This window comes from Callorhinus ursinus, unplaced genomic scaffold (assembly GCF_003265705.2).
Source record: "Callorhinus ursinus isolate GAN/ISIS: 27379988/994484 unplaced genomic scaffold, GSC_fseal_2.0 scaffold16, whole genome shotgun sequence".
In the NCBI taxonomy this organism is placed as follows: Eukaryota; Metazoa; Chordata; class Mammalia; order Carnivora; family Otariidae; genus Callorhinus; species Callorhinus ursinus.
The window spans coordinates 36825038-36847401 of record NW_027397078.1 but is presented as its reverse complement, the minus strand read 5'-3'; the positions used below and the strand labels follow the sequence as shown (position 1 = coordinate 36847401).

The following is a 22364-nucleotide window of genomic DNA, read 5'->3' as shown; positions in this document are numbered from 1 at the left end:
GCACTGACTTCCATCGAAAGGGCTCGTACCTCTAAAGAGAGAAAGTCAAGTCCTGGGAGCCACGGGATGGGGTCGGGGATAGACTTAGGGGCCGACGGCTGGGCGTGTTGCAGCCCACACTGCGAAGAGCCTCCCTCCTCTGCTCCAATGGCCCTTGTCCTCACCTCCTCCACCCGCTCTAGACGACTCGAAATCAAGCCATTCTTGTTCAGGATCGCCACTCCTGTAGAGGTTTTCTTTATTGTGTTTTTTAAATTTCCTAGGGGCTCTTTTGGGGCTTAGTAACTGTACTTTGGAACGGAGAGAAGCGGGACGGTGGGTTGGAGTTTCAGGAATAAAAGGAAACGTTCTAAGTTGCAAAGTAGTTAAAAAACCCGGCAGACGTTACATAAATATGTGTGGAAACAGTGAGTGCGAAAACACACAATGATGAAAAGGCAAAAGAGACAGGCGAGACAGAGGGCCTTGGAATCCCAAAAATGATTTTATTTTGAACCAGAAAGCAACAGCAATGGCGAGAACAGTCCGGGCCGAGAGGGCATGGCCGCGTGACACAAGTACCAGGGGTTGCATTTGTCCGGGTGCAAGAAGCGGCCTACAGACAGTCAGCTTGGCATTTCCCAGCTTAAGCCAATCACATCCACATCTTCGTGACACGGATCCCCACTTTCCCATTTACACAGGCTTGGGCTGCTTTTCAGATAAGCTTCCAGGCTTTGTAAATATTTTTTTTTAAAGTGAAGGTAGCCACAGCCGTGGAGCGTCCCCCCTTCTTTTTGCTGTATCAGGCATTGAATCAATTACAGGAACAGGAAAACATATTTGTGAGAGTTTTGCTTTAAAGAACCCCAAAGAGCAAGTTTCTCCCCCACGGCACCACTGATATTTTGCTCAGATCATTCTTGGGTGTGTGCGGGGGGGTGGGGGGCTGCGCTGCACACTGGAGGATGTTGAGCAACACCCCTGGCCTCCACCCACGAGGCGCCAATAACACCCTCTCCCAAGTTGGGACAACCCAAAATGACTCCAGACACTGCCAAATCGCCCCTCTGTTGAGAAGCACAATTTCAAAACCATCCTCCTGCCCCCATCACCGTGGTCTTTGTCTCCTTTTTCACATTTTGTAAGGGTAGACCAGATCACCAACTGCCCAACACCCAAAGCACAGGTGTGCGAGCATACACGCGTATGTCTCTTCAGGCACCGCATATGGGCCTGGAGCCGAAACTTGGAATCCCCCGTTCACTGGACAGCGCTGCTTCAGTTCCTTGGGAAGTTCAGGGTCAATTACCTCAGTACCGTGATAAACTGCGCATTCGTCATCAGGCCCTTTCCTCTTCTCCAGCAGAAATCATCATCAACATTTGCAGTTTTTGAAGTCTTTTTTTTTTTTTTTCTTTCAAGCTGGGAAGAACATCTTCACCCACGCCCATGCTCCTCTTAATCCGTTTGGATTCCTACTTGAATTATATGGCCAGCCGCTTTTGACATTGGATCCAGGTTTTTTCATTTGTATCCACCAGGAAGAGAGGTACCATGTTTCTGAGTTCTGTTATGAGGACTGGCTATAGAATTCTTGAGGCCCAGCGCAAAAGGAAGATGCAGGGCCCCCTACTCAAAAATTACTAAGAGTTTCAAGATGGCGACAGCACCTCTTCACACGCCCACGACGTCAGACCTGGCAGCCTTGGCCGCGTCAATTTGGCTGTTTTAACGTAACCGGCCCTGCTATCTCTTTCTCCCCTGTGTCGCAATGCTTCCTGTGAAGTAGGGACCTCGAGAACAAAATACTGTGACCCCAGTCCACTTAAAGAATTGTACTGCAGCAAATGTTTATAGCATGTATTTTTTAGACTTTCGGAAAAAAAAAAACCCCACACGGAAATCTTTTCTACATCATTACAGTAATGAAAGTAAACACTGTGGCCTTTCACCATATACATATTTTCCTGTAAATAGGACAACATGGAAATAGTAACTGCTACTATCCACAAGGTTTTTAAGTTAGCAAAGAGTGAGACTTCCACAACCAAATTATAACATAATCCCTCGTCCTTATAAAAATAGCCAAAACATCAACTAAATGGCTTGCAGTGAAAATTTGAGTAGTAACTTCTTTATATTGAAAAACATTATATTCATGGAAATATTGTCCTCGTAAATGCTTTACATTAATGTCATAAGGCAAACTGTAGCGTTTACTGGTACCTGGCGACCATGATTTTAAAAACTCAGAAGCTGAGTTTTAGACCCTTTTATTCAAAACCTGTTAGTGTACAAAGTGCATTAAAATATCCGTTATCCAGCTACCAAAAACAGTATGTAAAAATTACAACCCTTTCAGTTTGTTCAGGGAAGGCAAATACACATTGTTTTTATACTGTAAAAAAAACAAACATTAAGTTTCCAGAGAATGATTAATTTTTTTCCATTGAGGTGTCCATCTTTTAGATGTGAAATTGTCCTAAGTCGCTATCAAAATATTCATCTGGGTATAAATAATATAGTAAATATATAAACTCTATCTGTTCAGAAAAAGGAGAGCATCTGCCAGTGGAGAGGACGGAAGCAGGCATGATGCAGCCCGTGGAGTCCAGGCTGGCGCTCAGATAGCCCGATGCTGAAACAGCGGGGCTACGGACGGATCTCAGGGAGACAATGGGTCGATTTGGTTAAAAACAGATTGCTAAAAACAATGCCTAAATCCATCAGTCCGTTCAGTCAAAATGGCCAACCCAGTAGCTCAGATAAATATTTTAGCAAACGAAATGACTTATAGATGTCACGCCCTTTGTCAAGATAGAACCCATGCTGGATTCCCGGCCCAAGTCCAAGGATTGCTTGAGAGAGCCTTACTTCATGGACCATTCCATCTTACCAGATCAGCGGGCCCAGAATCCCACCCGACATTCTATTAGCAGGTTCTATTAATGGGTTCCAGCACGGGAATAGTGAGTTTGATTTTTTTGGGTTTTTTTTTTTGTTGTTTGTTTGTTTGTTTTGTTCTTTTTTTGTTTTGTTTTTTTGTTTTTTGTTTTACAACTCTATAGTGAACTATACTAGAATACAGAGGGACCGCTACATCTTTCGAGATGTGTTTAATAAAAGTCTGTTTATAACTTTCGAGGCACGTATACTAGTAAAGAGTACTTTATGCAATGTCCCTTGTCATTACCAACTCATAAATATTAAGTGTTTTGGGGTGGGTCATATTTGGACGTGGTAGAGACAGTCAGGGCCACGTGTTGATGTCCTGGAGAGCAAAGTCAATCCAAAGTGGTGCTGCCATTTCTAACAGAAAATGTTTACTTCCTCAGCCCCAGCAACAAAAGAAAAATGATTTGGGGGAGAGGGAGATAGGACAGCTATCAAATGTAGCAAAGCAATGTCACAGGCCTGAAGAAACTATTAAAAGGAAGAGAATGAAATGGATTTAGGTCACGAAACAGAACCCTACTTCCGATCAAAGACAAATCAGCCTCTGACGTTCTGAATAATCAGTAGGATTCAAAGTGACTATTTTCAATGGCAAGCTCATTCTTAACGTCAATTCTTAAAGTCAATTCTTTCCGCTCTCCCTCTTGCTCTCCGTTCTAGTTGATCCAAGACGGTTTTGACATCACACTGAAAACACTTCAAAATAAAGCAGACTAAGAAAGCCCAGTTGCTGCCCTACTAGGTTCAAAACTATTTTTTTTTTTAAGGTAACTGCATATTCTGTTATGCACCGTCGAGGCGACAGGACCCAAGATGGGATCAGTATGACACGACGATGTGAGAAGCTGAATGAGCGTACGAAACTACAAAAGATTTGGTTTTCTCAAGCCCACAGAGCGCGATGACACAAAGGTTGTTGTAAAGAGCTGGCAAACTTCTGGGCCTCTTAATGTGCAAAACCAGATCATGTCTAAGAGTTGTAATTCCGGTTATGTTTCTTTCATAAATAATCTATAAATTTTCCTGCAATCACAGGACAAATTTGAAGAAATTATTAAAGCATGTACTTAATACAAAAGACAGTAAAAGGGGAGAATCGCCTATGTTGAGTCCTATCCTAGTCGATGTTTCTGGACACTTTTTGGCGACATTTAATCACACTCTGGAAGCCTGTGCTTTCTCTGTCCCTGAAATGGTGGCCACGACCCTTTTATGCCCCAGAAAGCAGCTCCATGTGGCCAGGTGCTCATGGCGCCTGCTCTGTGCAGTCCAGATGGTCTGGGATGGGAAGGCCAGTTATAATGGTCAAGCACTTGTTCCACACTGTGAAGGTGGGGCACACAGGCTGCGAGAAGGTGATGTCGAAGGTGTAGAGGTGGATGGAGTTCAAAGCATCGTAGAAGGCGATGGAACCATTGTCATAGTCCAGCAGGATGCCGACGCGCCGGAGGTGGGGGGCTGGCTCGATGGGGGTTTCCTTGCTGTTGTGTCTCACCACCCAGTTATTGTGACAGCGGCACAGTGCCCAAGAAGCAGAGTTCTTCCCAATCCACTCATGCTTCGGGGCCGATTTGTAAGCAAGGCCGATGGCATACCTGCACAAACAGAACAGTGACAACAAAAACCATGAGGCGGGTTGCACACGGACGCTACCTCCTTCTCTGGTTTTCAGGGGTCACAAACACGTGGTTTTCTGTTGTCCCTGCTCATTCTTCAGTGAAAGCTTGGCAAAGACCCTGACGCCGGTGTTCCTTATCGCCTTCCTCCCAAACATACAGTGGGCAGACATGGGCCATGGTATTTACTCGTATTCCTGTTTTTAGTTCAGACATTACAAGAGAATTTGAACTGGGTGTCTCGTTGCCTTTTGTTTGGTTTTTTTTTTTTTTTTACACTCATCAAGACCCACACAATGAATTCTCTAGACCAGCGCTGTCCCACAGAAGTTTCTGCAATGAGCGAAATGTTTTGCCTCCGTTCAATATGGTAGCCATGAGCCACATGTGGCTACTGGGCATTTGAACTGTGGCTGCCAAGACTGCGGAACCAGACCTTAAATTTAGTTAATTTAAATTAAGTCAAATGATTTAAATTAACTGCATGTGGCCCAGGGCTACCACATTGGACAGCACAACCCTCGACTTCTCCTTCTGGCCTACTTTGAATTTTTCGACTGACCCCATGTCTGTCACTTTCCATGACTTCGAGTACACCTTGCCACAGGTAAGCGTGGAGAATGGTTTTCATTTCCGGGGTAAGTTCCTTGTCCTCTCCTAGCTGGGTTCCTGATCTACAGCACGGGGACAATGACAGCCTCCATCTCGGAGGGTGATTTTGAGGAGTAAAGGAAAGAATATGTGTAAAATCTGGGGCACAAGGCGTGGCAAGGAATCTCGGGTAACTGCTGTTTTATTGAAGTTGCCCAATGCCACATTGCTAATAAGTACCAGAATCAGATCTTGAACCTAGGGTGACTCAAAAGGCCAGAAACTTAACACTCTCTAATCCCTTCCCTCACCAGAAAGTATGTGATTCATCACTGCCAAGAGCCCTTCTGGTTATATTTCCTACTACATTTTTAAAAATTCTGAATGTCTTTGAGAGATGGATATCCCAGTTATTGTAAATGTACTCTCGACTGCTCAAAAAAGTTAAGAATTCTTTCTACGATGATCCCAGGGTCCTGGGATCGAGCCCCACATCGGGCTCCCCGCTCGGCGGGAAGCTGCTTCTCCCTCTCCCGCTCCCCCTGCTTGTGTTCCCTCTCTCGCTGTGTCTCTCTCTGTCAAATAAATAAATAAAATCTTAAAAAAAAAAAGAGAGAATTCTTTCTACGGTGTTTGAAACTCCTTAATCTCTTTTTACCCTGCTAAGGTATGCCTCCGTAACATTTGCAGTATTTCAGTGATTAAGATAAGCAAAACCCATCATTCTTAATAAAGAGTCAATGATTCGGAGCTCAACCTTTACTATGTTATAGCAGAAACCAGTCTAAGTGGATATTGACATATATGGTACCTTACCCAGTGCAGGGAGAAAAAAACTCCATTGGTCTTTGAGAAAACGGCATTCTTTTTTTTTTTTTTTTAAACGACATTCTTTTTTTAAAAATAATCCCATGCTGGATTTAAAATACAATCACTTTAAGAGTGGTATGTTAAAAAAAAAAAAAAAAAGGACTACAACACGCTATCACTGAATTAAAAAAGAGGATGGGATTATTGATCCTCAGCCAAGCCTAGTGTACCAGCCTGTCTGCCATCAACTTGGCCTGTCTCCTCCTTCTGGCCAGTCCTGCTCTGCATCACAGGGAGAATCCTGGGGTTGCATTTCCCACATTCCTTTCCCAGCGGGAGTCTGGGTCAGGTCCTGACACTGTGACGGCTCTGTACAAGATCCAGAAGTTCTAAGAGGTGGGGAAACACTCTTTTCCAGCCGGCAGCCAGAGAGACACTTTGGAAAGGTTTTTGTTTTGAGAACTGGCCCCCACGATGTTCTCTATGCCCCACAGACACACTATTTCCATTTTCCAGATACTGTGGAACGTGCATTTGCATCACAAAATAGCCAGGTCTACATTGTTTCCTTCTTGTTGCTACGCACCATTTTGATTTTGTATCAAAGGACTCTGGCGTTTATTTCCCATTTGAACCTTAACTGAACCCGCTATGAAGTAGCTGTGGCAGGAAGGACTGACTTCATTTAGCAAATGGGAAAACACAGAGAAGGTTACAATTAGGAGCAGAATCCAGAATCTCGCCCCGGCCCCCTTGACTTCTGGCCCAGTCATCTTTGCGCGAACCCACGTTTAGTTAACACCATTTCATAAAACACCAAGTGCACATTAGCAGCATTAGAGAGTAAGAAAATAACTCCGTGCATAGTCCATTAAGCAAAGGAAAATACCATTATGTTATCATTAATCTGTAAAACTATGTACGTATTTCCACTGAGCTTGAAAGGTGCGGGCAGAAGGTAATGTTCCATTAAGTTACGCAGTGAGACTTGGAGAATTCAGAAAGTATAAAAATTATGTTTCTCAGAGCAATGCTAATATGCCCCATTGCAGGGATCATAACATACATGTTAACTGAAAGTCAGGACGATATTTCACGAGAAAATGGAAGTGTCATTAGCTGGTGCAAATCAAGGCGCCACAAGCATTTGATCATATGGGTCACCCCTTCCCCTCTAACACCTCCCAGGAAATGTTAAACTACTTTCTATGCGAGACGTTTTCCGAAACTGACACAATCCGGCGTGTAAAGATCCAAAGTGTGGCAATTAATTTTAGAATTTTTCCCCCCTCCTGAGTAGGTTTTGACATCTGGAGGGTGTTTTCAAGGTAATACCGATCTGTGTTTATATAACTGAAGGGGTCTGGTGGAATTTCCCGCACCATTCATCAATGGGAATGAGATCATAATGATCGGGTATCATTTATCACAAATAATTATTAATGGGGCTGTAATTATTTAGACACTGGATTCTCTCCCAGATTAATACTGCACGTTAATTAACTAGAAATGTTTGCTCCTTTGCACCTGCAAAAATTCATCCTATTTTCCTTCGGCCTTTTATCTTGCCCCCGTGCCGCTAAAAACTGCAAATGCCAGAGCTGAGTGGGGCGGAAGGATTTGCCCTCCATCCCCTGGCAGGATGTTGGAACAGGAAAATGTTCTGGGCCAAGAGAGTTACAAGGATCACAACAGAAGAAAACCTCCTTGCTTGGCCAATACAGGTACCATTCTGGGGAAAAAGGAGACACCCAAGCTTATGATTTCACTTTTTAGATCTCAGCGGACTTGTATCAACACTGTAAGGGACTTAAGACACAAAGTGTTTTAGTATCCTTATCTCAAACCTAACACTGTTATGATACTCCTCGTTTCAGGTTATGCAGTTGGGATGTGTTTCTTTCTAAGCAAGGATTAAGCTATCGCTCACCAAGTTTACCGCTGTACGCCCCTGAAAGAGTAATTATAATGTTTCAAAAACAGAGCATGGTGCTTCAGAGCAGAGATCAGCCAACGGTAACCCATGGGCCGAATCTGGCCCTCTGCTGATTAAAGTTTTATTTGTGCAAGGCCACACCCAGTCACAGACACATGGTCTGTGGCTGTTTTCCCACTGCAACCGGAGAGTTGAGTAGTCGGGATAAAAATCACCTGGCCTGCCAAGCCAGCAATACTGGCTCTCTAGCCCTTTCCAGAAAGGTCTGTGAAGCCTTGGGTCAGAGCTTGCGCCCTGACTGCAGCCTTCCTCACCCTGCCGCCTCCCAGTTTTGCCACCTTGTGCTAATGGGCATGAGCCTCAGTCATGTCATCTGTAAAGGCGGATCCAACACCTACCTCTGGGGGGCTGTTAAGATGAATGAACGAGTTACCATCTGTAGGATGCTTAGACCAGTGCCTGGCACGTGGTTGGGCTAGATGAGGGCTGGTTAAATAAAAATAAAAGAGCAAAAGCGAACAGGTGTTTGTGAGCCAGCCAGCCGGAGAAGGGGTGCAGTTCGTGGCTGTGGAACAGACAAGGTCAGCTTTGTGAGGTTAACTAGGCAAGGTTAGCTCATTCCAACGTAGACACCACATTGGAATGTTCTGGGCCTGACCAACAGCCTTGGGTTTAGAGAGCTCGCTAGGCTAACAAACCGTTTGAAAGGGTTCCCAGCCCATGGTCCCTGCCTCAGCCCCTCAGCTTGTGACTATTTCCAGTCGTCGGCCCAGTCTGGAGTCACAAAACATATGTATAAGGCCACAGAAATTCGTTCTCTTCAAATGATGAAGAGTAATGTTCTAGAGTAGGAATCGGCAAACATTTTTGGTAAAGGGCTGGAGAGTTACTATTTTCGGCTTTGTGGACCATAGGGTTCTATTTTAACTGCTCAGCTCTGCCGTGCGGCTCAAAGGCAGCCCAGCCACAGACAGACAATGTGGAAAAGAATGGGCATGGCTGTCTTCCTACAACACTTTATTTACAAAAACAGGCACAGGGCCAGGTCTGGCCCGCTGGTTGTCGTCGGCTGACTCGTGTTTTAAGGCACAAAAGAGCAGTGCTAGCATCCTAGCTCCGTTAGGGACCAGGACTCTATCAAATCAGCTGCAATTCTTGCTGTAAATAAAAAAGAAAAAAAAAATGGAGGGACTTAAAACAAGCTGTTTTTCTTATTGGCTGAATGGAAGATTAGATGATTGTTTTGCAAACATTCACTCCCTCCTCTCGTCTCTGGGGGAGAGATATACTTCCCTAGACCACCGGCTTTGGCTTTGGCTTTGGCTTTGGCTACATGACTGGCTTTGGTCCATGAGAAGTTAGTAGACAGTGATGGAAGCAGAGGCTTGAAATGTGCCTGCCTAGCTGTGGCTTGTGCTCTCGGGCTCCTTGAGAAAGACCTGACCCGGGGAGCCCTCCCGTCCGAAGAGGCTGAAGAGACACAAAGAACAGACGTAGATGCAACCTATAGCTGAAAGCAAACCCGGCCGTGCACCCTACAGCTGAAAGCAAAGCCCGGCCGAGATTAGCCTTGACAGTGAACCCACACATGGGGGTGGTGAGCGAGCAATCATAAATGATTACTGTTTGAAGCCACTGAGTCTCGGGGTGCTTATTATGCAGCATTATCGTCGCAACAACAGACTAAAAAAGCTTTTCTGCACAGTCTCCTTCAAGATGGGCCCTGGAATGGACTAACGCTCTGACAAAGTACAGAATGAGATGTGCCTTTTTATGACTGGACGACAACAGGTATCATTGCCTACCATGTGCTCCCACTTATGACCACTTCCCAGTAATGCCGACCGCTATCAATGAACACATTTCCAGCTACGCCATAGCTCCCTTGGCTGGTGAAGCGTTCGGGCGTGTGGCTCTTTTTGGAGGATGACTCATCACGTTCTACTGTCAAGTTATCGTGGGACACCTTCAGCTTTCGATGTGCAGACTTGGGGTCCAGTTTAAATGGCTGGCCTGGGAACAAGTTTACAAAACAAAGAGAGGAAGAAGAGGAGCGTTTATTTCAACATGACCAATAATGTCTTTGCAGAATCAGATTTTAAAAGCACAGTAAAATGGTGAATACGAACATGCCCCTGCCTTCATGAACTCCCAGCCTGTCAGTTCCGAGACAGGGATTGAGAGCAGCTGCGACTGATCATTCAACAGTAGCATGGGCGGGGATCAGCCAGGACATGTGGTAGAAGCTACCTTCGGGGGTCCCAGCTGGACACATGCAGCTCTGCTACATACTGGCTAAACAGCATTCCCAAGGGAAGGAGAAAACGAACACTTCGTTTTCAACCATTCCCATATTCGATCCAGCTTAAAAGTGTGGCTCATGCTCAGCAGACTTCAGACCAGAAGCCGAAGAAATCAAGACTGCAGATTTTGACCTAAAGGCTTTACATTATTCTGAAACTGTTGCAAATTAAAATGATTCTCATGAGCTCAGAATGACTATAAAAATGTGCATTTTTCAGCCCACAACAAGGTCAGGGCAAAAAATGTGATCATAACACCTGGGTTTTCTACTCCTGAGTTTGTAAATATATATATTTCTACTCCTGAGTTTATATATATAAAATAAGGCCCTATTTCATTATTCACATTTGCGTTTTGAAGGTCGAACCATCAGAAAATCTTGGCAGAGTCACCCCTGAACATCTTGTCATAGCTGTTAGTTCTTTGAGAATGTAACGCTGGTCTGGAGGACTGCCTGTCATTCGACACCACATGGGTGTTAAGAGGCAGGAAGTGAGTTACGAGAGCATGCAAATACCACGATGCCCCAAGCCCCCGCCACGGCCACGGCCACGGCGCAGCTGGTAGGCCCGCCCCCAGGCAGCCAGCGGACAGAGTTCGGTACACTGGCCGGGGCAATGCACGACGCTGGCTGAGGCAGCAGCACGGAGAGCACGGGGCAATGAGTGTGAGGTCACGTCCAGGTGGGCCGGAGGATCTCTAGCCGCCACCTGGATATGAACACGACACCGGCGCCTCTCAAATCCTTTCTTTTAGAACAGGGGCCGGCACATCTTTCTCCTAAGAGGCCAGATAGATATTTTCAGCTCTGCTGTGGCAGCGTGGAAGCGGCCCGAGACGAGAGGGAAACGGATGGGTGTGGCTGTGTGTCAACAAAACTTTATTTATAAAAAGAGGCAGCCAGATTTGGCTGGTGGGCTGGATCGTCCGCTGACCCGTCTTAGATTTCTGTCCACATCACAGGAAAGCTTAAAGAGGGAGTTGGGAAAAAGCTTCAAGTGTGGATCAGGGCACGGACATTCTCAGAGGCTCTAAGAGCTATACTGGATTATGTGCAGAGTTTAAATTTCAGCTTGTCTTGTGAAACACCAATGTGCTCAGCAATGATCACGCCAGCAACTATTAGGGATAAAGTATGAACTAAGGCAAGAAGAGTATGAAGATCAGTTTTGCTTATAATAGTTCAATTTTTAAAGGTGGAAGAGAGAATGCGTGTGAAAACAAGTGGGACATTAATGGGCAGACCGGGGGCGGGGGTGTTCATAAATGCAGCCATCACTGAAGAGGAGGGCCGTGCACTGCTTGTCCTTCTCCCAGTGAGGAGCATCAGAATGGTACAGACGTCAGAAAGACTGGCCTCATAATGAGGTGTGATGTACCCCAATCTCGTCTCAACTCACACCCTCACCTACACACGCGTGGAGTACGATCGTGTCAGCTTAGGTCAGACCCAACCCCAACCCCTGCATCCTCAGCAAATTCCACCTGTGCCTCAGATGTGTTTCTCAAATGCACCATCACCTACTCCGTCCAAGTTCAAGGCTTTTGCTTCAATGAGGACAAATTAGCTCAAGGACCAAATTAATCATTTACTAAAGAATTCAATTCAATTTAATATTGTGCATGTAGGAGTTTGGCAAACTACAGCCTGCAGGCCAAATCCAGCATAGGGCCTGTGTTTGTCAATAAAGTTTTATTGAAACACGGCCATGCCCATTCATTTATGTGTAATCTATGGCTGCTTTTGCACTGCAGTGGCAGAGGTGAAGAAGAGTGGATGGTGACCAAGACCATCTGACACACATAGCCTCAAATATTCACTCTACGGCACACTGCAGAAAAGTTTGCCAACTCCTCGTTTATAACTGTTCAAGAACTGCATGTCTAGAAATAGAAGATGACATTATCCGGCTACATGAAATGAATGCATTATCTGCAGTAAAACTGCAGTGATGAAGCACAAATCAGATGTCTCAAAGGCATATTCTACAGAATTAACCTCAGTGTATACATTTACTTACTTTTTTCCTACTTAATCTCTAAAAACATTTCCTTCTTTACCAGCAGAAACATTGAGAGGAGAAATTAGCTTAATGTCTAAGCATATGTGTCTTAAACACGTATGTCTGGAGTAAAATAAAGTTATTTGGTCACTGAAATTGAGGATTTGGGTTAAGTGTGGGTTCTTCTGCAAAAGCAGTTAACTGTTCCCATTGACTAGAGGCAACTGCCTAACATGGTGCCATACTGACACACTCCCGGTTGCTTTCTCTTGGGAGGTCCTATGCAAAGAAATTCCATGTTATAGAACATATTTCTAGATCAAAAATAGTAAAGAAAAAGAGAGGATAAGAGAAAACACATGTGGGGCGCCTGGCTGGCTCAGTCGTTAAGCGTCTGCCTTCGGCTCAGGTCATGATCCCAGGGTCCTGGGATCGAGCCCCGCATCGGGCTCCCTGCTCCGCGGGAAGCCTGCCTCTCCCTCTCTCACTCCCCCTGTTTGTATTCCCTCTCTCGCTGTGTCTCTCTCTGTCAAATAAATAAATAAAATATTAAAAAAAAAAAACACATGTGGGCAGAGACAGCAAGGGAGACGACAGTGTTACAAGACACATATATGGGCCAGATCTCTCTCTGTTGTGTCCTGTGTAGTGTGGGATGTTTCCCATCATCCCTGGCCTCTAACCATTAGATACCAGTAGCATCCACCCCACTTATAACAACCAAAAATGTCTCCAGACATTGCTCAGTGTCCCTGGGGGCGGGGGCAGTAGGGAGGGCAGAACTGCTTCTGAGAACCACAGACATAGACAGACATTGGAAGTAAAGCAAAGAATTCCTGAAGAAAGAGTTATTAATTTGCTCTTCTGCTATGGAAAACAATCTGCCATTTGCAGAGCCCCAGCGACCTATCAGGCTTCATATCTATCTATCTTCTATCTATCTATCTATCTATCTATCTATCTATCTATCTATCTATCTATCTATATCTGTTCTAATTCTCACAAGAACCCCTCCAGGATTATTTATTTGAAAAGCGAGCGGTCTGAAGTGCAGAGAAGTCGATGGACTCACAGCCCTTAAGGGGCAAGTGAGTTGTGGACCCCGGAGGTGTCTGATGCCAACTCCACCCCACCGCCCTGGCTCTTCACTTGCTTCTCGGGGCTGCTGGTGATGCCCGAGGCAGAGAAGGAAGAGAAAGGGGGACAGAGGTGGCCGAAAGGAGAGCAGAAGGGAGGCGGCAGCTCTGCTGAGCTCACGGCACTTACTGTTTGTCTTCAACTTCCCAGGCTCACTGCTGCGGCTGCCCGCCTGGTTGATGGCCTTGACGATGAAGATGTACTTGGTGCCACTCTGCAGACCATGGACCGTGTAGTGGTTCTGCTTGATGTTGGGCACAATCATCCAGCTATCGGCAGAGTTACACAGACCTGCAAAGCCAAGCAGACACGGTGCAGTGCTTTGTCACCTCTGCCATTTCCGAGGGAGCCCACTAATAAACGCGAGGGTGCAGTCTCCTGCCTACAGTAGGTGATCGGCCTGTAGTTATTATCAGATATTCCTACTGTGTGCTCTACATGGAGAAACCCATCAAAATGATTATATCGCAGCCTCTGTTCAGTAACCATACGAGCAGCCAAGCTGGTCCTGCCTGGCGTGTTGTGTGTGGTGCGTCGTGAGGCGCCGTGGTGAGAAGGAAGCAGCGAGTTACCACGGGTTCCACTCTCGGCACCACCCCCCCACGCTCAGGACCGTGATCATTAAACTGGAATCTCATCAATTCTGAGCCTCACAGCCGGTGAGAAGAGACCTGAATCACGTAGGAGAAGTTGCCTCCACGAATATAGATGTAGTAGATTGCTTTTGTGCCTCTAATTCTTCACCCTGCCCCAGACCCAGGCCTAAGTGGCTTTGCAGAGATGGGATGTATTCCCTTGTGACACGGCTTTGGATTTGGCCATGTGATTTGCTTGGGCCGATGGGATGAGGCTGAAGTGGCGGGGCGCAAGCTGCAAGAGTAGGCATTCCAAGGCCTCGAGAATTTCTGTCGACACCTTGGGCCTCTGCCATTGCCAAGGGGAGAACATTCCCCAGACAAGTCTTCTTGTCTCAGCAGGATGAGCGATACAGGGAACACCTCTACTGCCCCGCCCCTGTAGGAGTGAGGCCAGCAGAGACTGGCCCAACTTCTGCGCGGGGAGCTAAGAAACGATCATCAGGGTTGTTGGTGTTCCAGCATTAGCGTAGCCACAGTTAACCAACTCAGGAGGCATGTCCCTAGGAGAAGCCCGGAGCAGTGGCACCCACGGGCAGCCCAGGGCCCAGTGTAGCTCTTAGAAAAGCATGAACGGGGATTCGGACCAGCTGCATTCCCTCGCATGGCTGGTTTCAGAGTACAGTGGGGCCGCTGCTCGGGCTGCGTTCTGCAGGATGTGGGCTGGGGGGCAGGCTGAGGATTTACGATGCTTGGAAGAACGTGCAGGGAAAAGGAAGCCCGTTTTGTTTTGCAGCTCGCTGATGCTGAAAACATCTCTTTGGTATTGGGCCCAGCTCTCCTCTCTCCACCCATCAATCCCCACTCTAAAGAGAACCTTTTCCCAGCCCCCTGGTGACTAGCTGTCATGAAGTTTCCTGACTCTGGTGAATTTCCTTCACCAGTTCTTGGTAGAGGGCTGAGCCCCTCCACTTCCTGAGGGGCTCCAAGCCCCCCACCCTTTCCCTTTCAATGGATTTGCAAGTCAAAGAGTTAGTTCTTTTGATCTTGAGGCAACTTATACCTTACTGCAATCCCAAGAAGCAGTCCCTTAATCTTTCTTTGGTCTCACCTCTTTGAGAATCTAATAAAACATGTCTAGAGAAGGAAAGTCACATGTGCAGAACCATACCAAGCCACAAATATTTGCATGGCATTCCAAGATATTCACAGCCCCGTGACATCTGTCTTTGAATCCTACTAAATACTTTCTCCAACTTTCGAGTTAGACATTGTTCATGCTAGTCTCACAGTTGAGAAGAACCTTAGAAGTATTCTGTCAAGTATGAAACTTCACCTCGTACGATCAGTACCTTGGGTGCAGACCACTGAGTCATATACATATATAAACTCACAAGGTCAGATCTGACCCCGTGAGTTCTCTATCACCTCTTTTCATCTCCACCTGCGAACATTTCACCAGCAGCACCGCCAGATTTGATAAAACCAGCATAAAGCAAGAGAATGATGGGAGGCCCACAGAAGGGGTTGAATGTGTGTGTGCGCTCAACTGAGGCACCATTCACCCCCACTCCCACCCCACCCCCAATTTTCCCCCAACTCTTAGCCCTCTGTTCTCCCACTGATTCTCACTCGTGTAAGACCCAGGAAAACAACCCCAGTGGTTCAGTAACACGGGACTCTCCTTACTACATTTCCCTTTTGCTACTTTTTCACCTTACCTTTTCCTTGAATATGCTCAATGCTTCTGGATAGTGCCACAGCCAATCGGAGATTTAGATCCGACCAAAGAAGGATCATTTTGAACTCTGAGCTCTGGGCCCCAAGAAGCCTGTGACTCACTTTAGATATTTAATCGTGATCTTACAACAGTAATAAAACAAAAACAATGAGCTTTTCTATTGCCTAGGATAATCCTAGGCAATCCTAGACCTTTGTCAACAGCAGTCAAGCACAAACGAAAACAGTAATGGCATTCAGTAGAATCAAATGAGAATCCTATCAATGTCGCTGCATTTACACTGTTCCTGTTTAATTGCGTATGTTACAGGAAAATGACTATTGTGGTCAAAGAAAGCAAATGTAAAAATGTTTCAATAAACTTTACATCACTGTACAACCGAAAAGCTGGGCTTCATGTGGTGGGGGAATGCTTTCAGCTACATCATCAAACAGATGTCTGAAATTGCTACGAACAGCAACTTGGCCTATAATCCAAAGCCTTAACCTAACAAAAAAGATTTAATGTTTTAGAACCCTTTTCCAAACAGAAAAGGGACACTGAGCATCCTGATTATTTTGAAGAGGTTGCTAATTTTTTTCCCTCGAATATTTAAAGAACAAAAATGTTTATGGAGTAGTAAAATTTGATTGGATGGCTTTACACTGGGACAACCTGCTCTCGTGAACGCTCACGCCATTTCTATGGCGGCTTACCTTTCTGTTATTATTATTGCCAGGATAGTAATTGAGAAGTTGATTAAAAATGCCAAGAAAGCAACATCGACCATTTTCTTCTATGGGCTGGAGTAAGGGGGGTACCTCCGAGCACACCGTTACTGCGTTGTTAGTGTTGGTCCTGGGCCAGCACCACATAACGTCTTGCATACGGTGCCAAGTGCCAGACCTGTCTGCCTCGACACCCCACTGCGTCGGGGCCGTTGACCATGTTTTATGCGTCTCTTTATGAAACACCCATGTAACCATCCTGCACTGAAACTTCACTTTTCTCCAAACTCGTTTTCAATCATCTTTGAGGGTATTCCGACATCCACCTTCTCTAATTCAGCTTCGAGTATTAAAACAACAATGGAACTTGGGAGATAATTAGTTCATAATGAAACTTAATTGAGTTTTTCAATTTTATATATCTTGTTCTCATTCACAATGGGTCAGAAGCATCTCCCTACATAATGCTGCTCATTACAAGATCCTAATTACATTTGGGATTTCAGAGCCTTGTATAGCAACTGTCATCTTGCAGTAAAACATTAGGTATAAAACATTACGCAACACGGACACCCTTCAGAGAGGCGGCACGTGGCTTCAAACATCCTTTGTTTCTTCTACCAGATCGGACAGAAGTGAACATTCTTTTCTTTCTTCTCTGTAAAAACAGTATCTGTTTAATAACGCTCATGAATGTTTTCAAAACGACTAAAATTAATTAAATACAGATAACTACCTCGCCATGGAGACCTGGAGAAATGCATCTTTGGACTTTTGCTAATAATGAAAATAGGCTGCTGGGAAAAGGCCCCATTTAGGATTTTAAATGGTGCACTGGAAGTGGTTTCGGAAAAAACATGAGAAACGTTGTAAAATTAAATACATATCTACTTATTAATAAGCAATTCGCTAACATCTGTAGGCTTAAGTCTCTTAATAAAAATGCATAATAAAAAATTAATAGTGTCATTAATTTTGCATTTGAATATATGAATTTGATTAGGGAGAGCCTTTTTATAAGATTAAAAGCTTCACAGATATTATCTAATTCTCCTTCACTGAAGTCAGTTGTGGGCAATTAACTAGAATTTATTATGACGAGTGAAGGAACCATGACCTACAGGCAGTGCAAGACTCCTAGTGGCGCAAGGAGCTATGGCCAGTTTTGGGGCATTTTGTCTTCTAATTTTCGGCACAGTTTTACTATTAGCTCTTGTCATTCAATGTAACAACAACCAAAAAGGATACTCCTCCAAATGTTAGGACAGATGGACAAACAACATTCAGGGAAGGCCTTGCACATGAAGATCGTGTAAAATGCCATCATGTAGATAATCCTGGCTAATTTCACGACTGATCTTTATCCCATGACCCAAAACATCAGCTTTTAAAAAAACGCAATGACGGGTGAGTGTGGCCGTATTTTTGTAGGAATCATAACTTTGAATACCTCTGTGCTCACACTGTGGCAAGCACAGGGCTCAGACCTGTAATTTTATTATCTCAACCAGGGGAAGTTAAAACATTACCTCTTCTTACAGATGAGGAAACAGATTCAGAGGTCGTTAAATAATTTGCCCCAAATTATGGAGCCGGTGAGGTCCCCAGTTGGGATTCAAATCCAGGTCTCTCTCGGCCAGTAGAAATATATATAATAGTTAAGAAGAACTATTGCCTCTTTATCTACATTTATTCTTTCATTGTTACGATTTGATCCCGTAGGCCTCAGGACTTCACTCTACTGGTTTAATGGACGTCAAAGAGACAAAGAGCTCTCTGTACTAACAAGCTGATGAGAGGACCCCAGTTGGATGGGCACCTGCAGTTTCCCTGACTTCCATCGGTCCTGGGAGGAATGGCCTTTCTGACATCTGTCCACCAAATAAGCAAGGTCTGTCATCTTCATGAAGTCGATCCCCTTTATTTTCTTGTGGCAACTGCTTTCGGGGAACAAAACACCGTCTCTGGAATCGCCGAGCACAGAGCTCTGAATTCAGTGGTGTCGCTGCTGGTGGATGTCTGTAGGCATGCCCTTTTCTCGTCTATTGCACTTAGATGTCTTGTTTTGGTATTATTTTTCATGCCACCCACATGGAAGCCGAGTCAGTCCCAGAGAAACCCTAAGCTTCAGGCAACAGATCTCTTCTTTTCATTTGGGGGATGGAGGGAAGCACCGGGATCGAGTCAGGGTTCTAGAGCGTCTCGCCTTCTGGCTCCACGTCGTCGCTCCTCGCGTTTCCATACCCTTTGCCGTGGAACCTCGCAGGCCCTCTGACTCTGGGCTCACCTGTGGGACTTGCTCTGGCCTCTGGCACATCAGCTAACGTGACAAAGACAGGGGCTTGTGAAGCACGTGTGCAAGTGGGCCTGTCCTTACAGCCGCGTGCTGCGCTCACCAGGAGAACGTGCCTGCGTGGGACCGCAGCGGGGAGGCGTGAGGCAGCCGGCAGCCCCAGTCCGCAGCCTGACCATGACAGAGCCTCACCAAAGTCAGCCTGATTCCAGACACACAGGCAATACATGTTTATTGTTATATGCTACTTAAGTTCTGTGGTTGTTGGCCTATCAGCCAAAGCCAACTGATACAGGGCCTGCCAGGCCAGGCCAAAGCTCTACGTACTGTCCAAATGCCCACAAAACTTCGCTTCAAGACACTTCAGGAAAGACATAACCATCTATGGTGGACACGCCCTGGGGTAGCCCCCATGATTCTCACTCCATACTATTCATGACTTTGTGTAATTCGCCCTCCTTGAGTGTGGGCAAGACCTGTGACCTGCTTCTAACCAACAGAGTATGGCAAAGGACAAAAGTCCTATCACCATTATCACTCCTTGGTGGTACATCATATGGCAAAGGTGAAGGGAGTCTGTAAATGTACTTAAGGTCCCTGACCAGTTGTTTCTGAGTTAATCAAAAGAGAGACTGTTCTGGGTGAAAAAAGCAAGGTAAAGAACTGTGTTTGGCCTGCTACCTTTTGTGTCCCTAAGAAGCGTATTCCTAGGTGTGTGAGAGTGTATGTGCACCCTTGGGTATTAACAGACTACCACAGGAGAGATGCGTGTGGAATGGAGTTGGTGCAGTGGGTAACTTTGGAACCAGGGTGGCTGCCATATTGAAAAACATCCAAGTGTCACTGTAGACATTTTATATATTATTACACAGTGTTTATGCATTACTTACTAAAAAGAAAGATTTTTAGGGAAGTTAGTATTTCTTCATGATTTGTAGCGGGGCATGTAGAACTAGGGATGAGGAGCAATACCAGAAGAATCCAAAATCCTGAAAGGAGAGCAAAATGATGCCAAACCATTGATATACCAGTGCTGCTCCCGAAAGCACTTCAAATAGCTGAAGATAGTAAGGGTGTTTCCCGGGGGTATGGGCCAGAGGACAAGTCTTTCTGGAATTATCTTCTTGCCTTCTTTGGTGCTACTGCCATTGGTAGGTCCCGGCCATCTCTGCCTTCTCAAATTACTACGAACCTCCAAGTTCATGTCTCTGCTTTTAGTTTTGCCCTGTTCCACTCCATCCTGCACGGCACTGCCTGCGCGGGCTTCTAACCACATATCTGATCGCACTGCTGCTCTGTGTGACACCCAAGCCCATGGGAAAAAAATCCCACACCGTGTGGCCCGCGTGGCCCTCGGTGGTCTAGGTCTTTACTGGGGGTTAGGATTAAGAGACCGATGATTAAAAACATGTGCTTTCTGGAACCAGACCTATATGGGTTTGAGTCTTGGTTCTATTTCTCTGTCTTCCTTTCCCACCGTCCCCCCATCCTCACTCAGTTCCCCAGCCAGGCTTGAGTAGACGACGTCTCAGAAGATGCCTTGCCATTCCATGTCTCCACAGGTTTGCCCCTGAGGATGTGGCTGCCTGGCAGTCCCTTAACTTGCTGATATGTACCCACCCTCTTTCAAAACTTAGTTAAACCATCATTTCCCCCCAAGACATTTTTGTTACACCCACCACGTCTGCCCTCTTGCTCCGGCAGCTGGCCATTTCGTGATTTTTTTTCCCCCTTACACATTCCTGGAAAATGGGAAGATTCTAATAACAGCTTCCAAGGCAGGCCAATTAGAGAATGGAAGGTCAGAGGGTCGAGGAGGGAAGCCTGGTCCAGTTGTTAGTATGAGCCAGTGACACTTGAGTTACTCGGAGGCGGGGGTCTTCACATATCACTCTTTTAATTAATCCTAAATCTAATTTCTTTTTTAAGCATCACGTGCCTCAGAATTACTTGTGCTAGGAAAGAACAGTGTGGTTAGAGGAGAAGAGGTGTATATAATAAAAGCACATTCAGTCGATATGGGTTTATTCAAAACATTTCTTTGTTGAAAAGTGACTGCTCTTCTCTTCTATTCTACTTTGACATGTTCTATTTTAATTTGCTAAAGAAGTGTCAAACCTGCTCCCCTGAACAGCCACTTCTTCTGGTCCTTTCCCATTTACTCAACTCAATTTGAATAACTGTGGGGGTAGGGAGGAGAGATCCCTTTGTTATCACCTCTCTGGCCAGCAACTGGGGCTGAGGTCATCAAATTGTCTCTGATACCAAATATCTCATGGGCTCGGGCCCCAGTTAGAGAAGGGCCTCTCTATGTTTCAAGTCAGGTCTGAAATTCTTCCCAGGTGGGGGCCAATGACTAACATCTCAAATGACAGGCCTGCTCTCCTCCAAATGGGACGCGGTATTTGGCATTGCTTGGCTATCCATTTTATTAAATTCTTTTTTTACACTGTGAAATAACACTCAGAAAAGTAGTTAATATTAAATGTATGAGGGAGCGGAGCAAGATGGCGGAGGAGCAGGAGACCTGGATTTCGTCTGGTCTCAGGAATTCAGCTGAATAGGGATCAAACCATTCTGATCACCTACGAACTCAACAGGAGATCAAAGAGGAGAGTAGCAGCAACTCTCTGAACAGAGAAGCGACCACTTTCTGGAAGGTAGGACGTGCGGAGAAGTGAATCCGAGGCGATCTTCGGGAGGATAGACGGCGGGGGAGGGGGCCTCCGTCCGCCGCTTCTGGCAAGTGCTAGAGCCGCGGAGCACAAAATCGGACCTTTTAGAAGCCGGCTCCGCGGAGGGACGTCGCTGCAGTGGCTAAGCGGGGGGTGGAACCCTCGCGGGACAGGGTGGTCTCAGGACCCTCGGGGTCACAGAAAGACCGGGGGTGCCTGAGTGCGGCAGAGCTCCCGGGGATCGGAGCGGGGAAGCTGGCTGCAGAGATGGAGCCGAGGCGTGGGCTCTCAGCTCGGGGTGGCCATAAACTGTGATCCGCGGCCCAGTTGGGCCACTGCTCCTCCAGCAGGGACCCAACAAGCGGCAGAGCCGGGGAGACTCCCCTTCCTCCCCCGGGAGGAGCGGCGCGGGAGCGCACCGCAGGGATCTGCTGGGTTTGGAGACTCCACACGGGGTCGGGGTCGGGTGCCAGAGATAGAAACGCTCGGTCACAGGCCGGGTGAGCACGCAGTGCGGCCGGGGACCGGGGACAAGGGAGTGATTGACTGCTTTTCTCTGGGGGCGCACTGAGGAGCGGGGCCCCGAGTTCTCAGCTCCTCTGGGCGGAGATTGGGAAGCCACCATTTTCGCCCTGCTCCTCCAGAGCTGTACCGAGAGCTTGCAGGGAACAAAAGCTCCCGAGAGCAAACCCGAGCAGCTTGCTTAGCCCGGACGGACAAGGGCGGGGCAATTCCGCCTCCGGCAAAGACATTTGGGAACCACGGCAACAGGCCCCTCCCCCAGAAGATCAGCACAAACAGCCAGCAAGCCAAGACCAAGTTTACCGATCAAGGAGAACGGGAGAACTCCAGCGCTAGGGGAATACTGCACATAGAATTCATGGCTTTTTTTACCATGATTCATTAGTCTTTCAAAGTTAATTTTTTTAGCTGTTTTTTTTTAATTTTTCTTTTTCCCTTTTTCAACCAACATCTTATCAATGCCTTTTTAAAAAAACATTTTTTATTTTTCATTTTTAGAGTCATATTTTATTCCTTC

The 22364-nt window shown here is 46.1% G+C and overlaps 1 protein-coding gene across 9 annotated transcripts in view; it reads right to left on the bottom strand.

Annotated features, from left to right (window-relative positions):
• Nucleotides 1-471: 471 nt before the first annotated feature.
• MID1 (midline 1) overlaps nt 472-22364 on the bottom strand; it is a 591209-nt gene continuing 569316 nt past the window's right edge. For all 9 annotated transcript variants that reach the window (XM_025857736.2, XM_073902107.1, XM_073902106.1 and 6 more), the window contains 3 exons: nt 13464-13625; nt 9696-9903; nt 472-4532 (listed from right to left, as the gene is read on the bottom strand). In XM_025857736.2, coding sequence (XP_025713521.1) covers nt 4184-4532; nt 9696-9903; nt 13464-13625 — 719 coding nt within the window. In that variant the 3' untranslated portion in view covers nt 472-4183. The remainder of the gene's footprint in view (nt 4533-9695; nt 9904-13463; nt 13626-22364) is intronic.